The sequence below is a fragment of the Colobus angolensis genome, unplaced genomic scaffold (assembly GCF_000951035.1).
Source record: "Colobus angolensis palliatus isolate OR3802 unplaced genomic scaffold, Cang.pa_1.0 Scaffold47, whole genome shotgun sequence".
Classification (NCBI taxonomy): Eukaryota; Metazoa; Chordata; class Mammalia; order Primates; family Cercopithecidae; genus Colobus; species Colobus angolensis.
Window position 1 is genome coordinate 5,047,503 of NW_012118154.1, and position 6,046 is coordinate 5,053,548.

The window sequence follows — 6,046 nt, forward strand, 5'->3', positions numbered from 1 at the left end:
GGGATACATGTGCAGAACGTGCAGGTTTGTTACGTAGGTATACACGTGCCATGGTGGTTTGCTGCACCCATCAACCCGTCAGGAGGAACTGGAATTTTCAGACGTTACTGGTGAGAATGCAAAATGGCACAGCCAGAAAACAGTTTGTCCATTTCTCATAAGGTTGCGCATCACTTACTGTCTGATCCTGTAATCCCTAGCTATTTCCTCCAGAGGAATAAAAACTTACTTACGTTCCACACGAACACCTGCTCGTGGATATATATATAGCAGCTCTATTCAGAATTGCCCCAAACCGGGAACAACACAAATGCCTTCAGTGGGTGCGTGGATGAGCAAACTGTGATACACCCACACAGCGGAACACTCGGCTTTAAAAAGAGAACTACGTGCAACAACATGCGTGAATCTTAGAGACATTATGCTGAGTAAAGGCAGCCAGGCTCTAAAGCCTGCGTGCCGTGTGGTTCCATTTATATGGCATTCTAGAAAAGAAGAAAAAAAAGCAAAAACTACAGGGTCAGAAAATAGGTCAGTGTCAGATAAAGGAATCTCTATCTCTTTTTTAAAGCAAACGTTTAATTTTGAGATAACTGTAAATTCCCATCCAGTGGCAAGAAATATTACAGAGTTCCTGGGTACCCTTTACCCAGTTTCCCCCCAGTGACTACATCTTGCAAAATGATGTTACTGTATCAAAACCAAGACACTGGTCGGGCGCAGTGGCTCACGCCTATAATCCCAACACCTTGGGAGGCTGAGGCAGGTGATCACTTGAGGTCAGGAGTTCGAGACCAGGATGGCCAACATGGTGAAACCACGTCTCTACTAAAAATACAAAAATTAGCCAGGCATGGCGGCAGGTGCCTGTCATCCCAGCTACTCGGGAGGCTGAGGCAGGAGAATTGCTTGAACCTGGGAGATGGAGTTTGTAGTGAGCTGAGATCTTACCACTGCACTCCAGCCCGGGTCAAAGAGTGAAACTCCGTCTCAAAAACAAACAAACAAAAAAACCCCAGGATATTGATGTCGATACATTTTATTCAGATTTCCCCAGTTTTAACTGTATTTGTGTGTCAGTCTCTTACCTCTTAATGATACACACTAAACTACAAAAAAGGTGACTTACTTACCCATAAACAGTGGGGTCGCAGGTAATTTTTATTTTAATACATTTCTACATTTTCTGATTTCTTAATATTAAGTACATTTGACCTTATTTTTGTATAACAGATGGCACACACAAAAGAAGAGAGCTAACATATTCTGTTCAGGAACATCATAATAACATGAACATCTGGGAGCCCGCCAGTCAATTTAAGAACATTGTGCTCTGGGTTTAACTTTTAAATAACAACAACAACAACAATAAAGTTATTAAAATAATCCCCCTTTTCCCCTCCCTGAGCTTCAGGGACGGCTGCACTAAGAAGCTGATTCATGCTATGCTGTGGGTGTGACTGACTGGAGTCTGAAGAATGGGGTTCGAGTCGGGCTCCCCCACCATTAGCCTGTGTGGCTCATTTTTTTTCTGGCCTCTCTGAGCCTCAGCCACCTCCTTTGTGAGATCACACACCCAAAAGTGCCAGGTAGAATGTCAGACTATTGAACAACACCCTGTAGATAAAGGGCTGGGCCTGGAGGTCAGGGATCCGAAACCCCAGTACAGAGAGGAACGTGTCAACCATCCGTGCCGTTCTGTCTAAAAATGCTCCCTGGCCTGTCTTTGTGAATAAAAGTAGGCATCGAAATTGGAATGAATGATGAAAATTCAAACATGAAAACTCCAACCTCCTGAAATTTTATTTCATGAAAATGAGACTCTGGCTGAGTTTGAGTCTTTTCCAGTCTAAGAGGGAGGAGCTGAAAATGGCAAGACAGTGTGAGCAGAGCCACTGCATGGGGTAGACAGGCAGGTGGGCATGAGGCAGATTCAGGTCCTGACCCCACATCCAGTGGTGGAGGGAAGCCACGAGGAGCTTTTCAGACGGGGTGCAGGAGGCTGGGGTTCCCAGGTCCCCCTGTGTGACCTGTGTGGATGTGGAGAATGATCATTATAACCTCTACCTGAATTGCCCCACCAGGTCCAAGCCACCATCATCTCTTGCACGGATCATGGCAGTACCCCTACAGGATCTCCCAGCTTCTGTTCTTTTCCCTTATAATCTATTTTCTGATTCAAGATCTCCGATGGCTTCTCCTCGATCTTCTAGTGAACTCCACGGTGCCGACAAGCTCACCTGATCGGGCCCCAGCACACTTCTCCCGCTGCATCTCGTCCCGCCAAAGTTGGTCCTACCTCAGGACCTTTGCACGCCCCTGCCTGGAGCACCCTTCCCCCAGCTTTCCCCACGGCTGGTTCTCCGTCAACGTTCAGGTCTCATTGTCAATGTCACCTTCTCAGAGGCCTTTCCTGACCATCCTGTCCAAAATAGCCCTCCCTGTCACACTGCAGCACACTCTGATTTTATTCATAGCATTTGTCAGTATGGAAAATTTTCCTGTCAGGCTTAGTTTTCTTGGCTAGTAATTAGAATGTGAACTCCACAAATACTGGGACGGGGCTGAAGTCTTCTTCACTGCAGCGTGTCCAGCCCCTAGGGCAGCACCCACTCAGTGGACAATGAATACCTATTTTAGATGTATATTTGATGAATGAATGAAAGTGAAGACTCCTGCCGAAAGCCACGTGGCCAATGAAGGATAGAACCAGGGCTACAGCCCAGATCTCAACCTGGGGCGTGAGGTCGTGGCCACTTCCCGTGACCTCCACATGCCTTCCTTTCCCCTCTCTAAACCTCACAGAGCCCCCCTCTGTCTTAGTAAAATAAAATGAACGCAAACTTCTGTCTGGGGTGGCGTGGGTTAATAACGAATGTGGGGCAGCCTTGAAAGAAAAGAAATCTCACAGATAAAGACTAACAGAGAAGTGTAAGATCCCAGGAGTTTTTGTGGCAAATGGAGAGTGCTTCTGGGCTGAGTTTTAATTGAAACTAAAATTCCACTTTGGGAGGCTGAGGCAGGCGGTTCACAAGATCAGGAGATAGAGACAATCCTGGCTAACATAGTGAAACCCCGTCTCTACTAAAAATACAAAAAAATTAGCTGGGCATAGTGGCAGGTGCCTGTAATCCCAGCTACTCGGGAGACTGAGGCAGGAGAATCGCTTGAATCTGGGAGGCGGAGCTTGCAGTGAGCCGTGATCGCGCCACTGCATACCAACCTGGGCAACAAGAGCGAGACTCTGTCTCAAAAAAAAAAAGGAAAATAAAATTCTAAGAAACTTTACCAGTAACTGTCAGAAAGCCTTCCTGATAATTTGTTCATTCCTTCAGTCACTCACACATTCACTCATCAAACATTTATTCAGCGTTTCTATATATTTGTGCAGGTGCTGCTTCCTTGCTCCTCCCCCAGGGGACCTTTGTGGTCGATTTCCTGTCCTTTGGGGCTGCTGGCCACACCAGTGCAGGGGAAGAGCCCCCAAGGGACAAGCTTGCACGTAGACAGGAAATGGAAATAGAAGCAGCTCATTCTCAAAATGTATCAACATCTCATGTGTCTTCGCTTCAGGAATGAGAAGAATTTTTTAGGAAATAAAGCTTGCCCTTTCAAGCACCAAACCATGCCTCTGAATGTTTTCTCAATTAATCTTGTTTGGTTTGGTTTGGTTTGAGACAGAGTTTCCCTCTTGTCGCCCAGGCTGGAGAGCAGTGGCGCGATCTCGGCTCACTGCAACCTCCACCTCCTGGGTTCAAGCAATTCTCTTGCCTCAGCCTCCCTGAGGCTAGCAATTACAGGCACCTGCCACCACACTCAGCTAATTTTTGTATTTTTAGTAGAAACAGGGTTTCGCCATGTTAGCCAGGCTGGTCTCGAACTCCTGACCTCAGGTGATCCACCCACCTTGGCCTCCCAAAGTGCTGGGATTAGAGGCAGGTGTGAGCCACAGCACCTGGCTGTTTTCTCAATGAGTCTTGATGGAAGCTGATTGCATGAACCGTGCCATAAAACGGTGATGACGGCAGGAGCTATCAGTAGGTGAGGACAACCCTATCCTACACTGAGTGGCTGTTACTGTTTGACTTCTCATGTATGATTCCTCATTTCAGCAGCACCGACTGTGTCCTGCACTTAGTGGGTGAGTGGAGGCTGCAGTCCAGCCCACTGCTCTGCTGGCCTTTTTGTAATTTACCCGGGCAGGGAGGGTGAGGTTTTGCAATTCATCCATCCAAAGAGGAACTTGCTGTAATTTGTCTGCTCAGAGGGGTGCCTCTTTCTGATTTGAACAAAGTGCCTTCTGTGTTGGCTGCAGCCCTGCCTGGGCTGTGTCTGCTCCTCCAACCAACTGCCAATTTGCTGAAGGCTGGGAAGCCGGATAAGCACATGCAATTGTCTTGTATGTAAAATGAAGAAACAAAGCCTGAGAACTGATCAATGAAAAGAGCATCAAACTTCCATGCATGGACTTGCAACTTCTATTTGCTCAGAAGGCCCTCTGGCTGTCTTCTGAGTTCCTGGCAGTGTTTCGGGTGGCTGAGGTTGCTGAGTAAATCAAAGAGCCTCTTCAGAACATAATCCATGGGGCAGAAATTGCACAAGACCTGAGAGGTTAGAGATGAATGAATGAGACACAGTTCTTGCCCCTTGGGGCTGCATGGTCTACCAGTCTGTCACCTCGTAGTGACCGCAGGGTGGCTGTACTTGCCCAAGACCCCTGGAACAGACCTCGCACACCCATGGCCCACCATTAGAACACTGAAACTGTCTCACCGCCCCATGCACGCAGCATGCTTGTGATGGTTTATTTTACGTGTCAACTTGACCAGACCAAGGGAAACCCAGATGGCCGGGGAAGCATTATTTCTGGAGGTGTCCATGAGGGTGTTTCCAGGAAAGATGAGCATCTGAATGGAGAGAGTGAGTCAAGATCTGCCCTCAGCCATGTGGGTGGGCATCATGTGATCTGCTGAGGGCCTGAAATAGACAGGAGGGAGGAGGAAGGGCAGATGTGCTCTCTGTGCTTCAGCTGGGACCTGCATCCTGCCCCTGGACAAAATCAGCGCTCCTCATTCTCCAGCCTTCGGACTAGGGTGGAGACTGACGCCAACATCTTCCCTGGTTCTCAGGCCTTTGGACTCAGACTGGAATCACACCACGGGCTTTCCCGGGCCTCTATAGCTTACAGACCGCAGATGAGGGACTCCTCAGCCGCCACAATCACGGGAGCCAATCCCTGCTAATACATCCTTTTGCTTTCTATCCACCCCCTACCCACCTCCCAATCTCTCTCTCAATCGTATTTGTTGTGTTACTCTGTAAACAATAAAAATATAAAGATAAAGTATACTTTATATAAATATGAAGTATAAAATATACTTATAAAGTATATTATATATATATATAAATATACTCTGTCTAGTATATTTTTAAAATTCACTTTTCACATTAAAAACCATGCATATGGCAAAACTCTAAAAGGCACAGATAGCTATGCAGTGAAAGGCCAGGCTCCTTCTTAGCTATCCTCTGGCCCAAGGGTCCCCCAAACTCCAGGCTGTGGACCTGCACTGATCCATGGGCTGTTAGGAACTAGGGACACAGTAGTAGGTGAGTGGCTGGTGGGCCACCAGGACGGGCTGAGCTCCGCCTCCTGTCAGATCGGTGGGGTGGGGGCAGGGGCATAAGATTCTCATAGGAGCTTGAACCCTATTGTGAACTGCGCATTCGAGGGATCCAGGCTGCCCGTTTCTTAAGAGAATCTAATACCTGATGACCTGAAGTGGAGCGGTTTCATCCCGAATCCATCCCCAGCCCCAGCCCCCTTCCCCACCCAGCCAATCCCTCCCCACCCCCAAACCCCGTCCGTGGAAAACTTGTCTTCCATGAAACTGGTTCCTGGTGTCAAAAAGGTTGGGGACTGCTGCTCTGGCCCATCGGTTTCCTTCCCCAGGAGACGCCACCGTTTTTGGAAATTTGAATCTGTGGCCAACATTTAAAAGTCATATTTCATCTAAAAATCAAGATTTCCAGCTTTTATTTAAAA

The 6,046-nt window shown here is 47.6% G+C and overlaps 1 protein-coding gene across 1 annotated transcript in view; it reads right to left on the reverse strand.

Moving 5' to 3' along the window:
* PIK3R6 (phosphoinositide-3-kinase, regulatory subunit 6) overlaps window positions 1-2,274 on the reverse strand; it is a 52,626-nt gene extending 50,352 nt beyond the window's left edge. Inside the window, exon 1 of the mRNA XM_011958644.1 lies at window positions 2,241-2,274. Coding sequence (XP_011814034.1) covers window positions 2,241-2,274 — 34 coding nt within the window. The remainder of the gene's footprint in view (window positions 1-2,240) is intronic.
* Window positions 2,275-6,046: the final 3,772 nt, after the last annotated feature.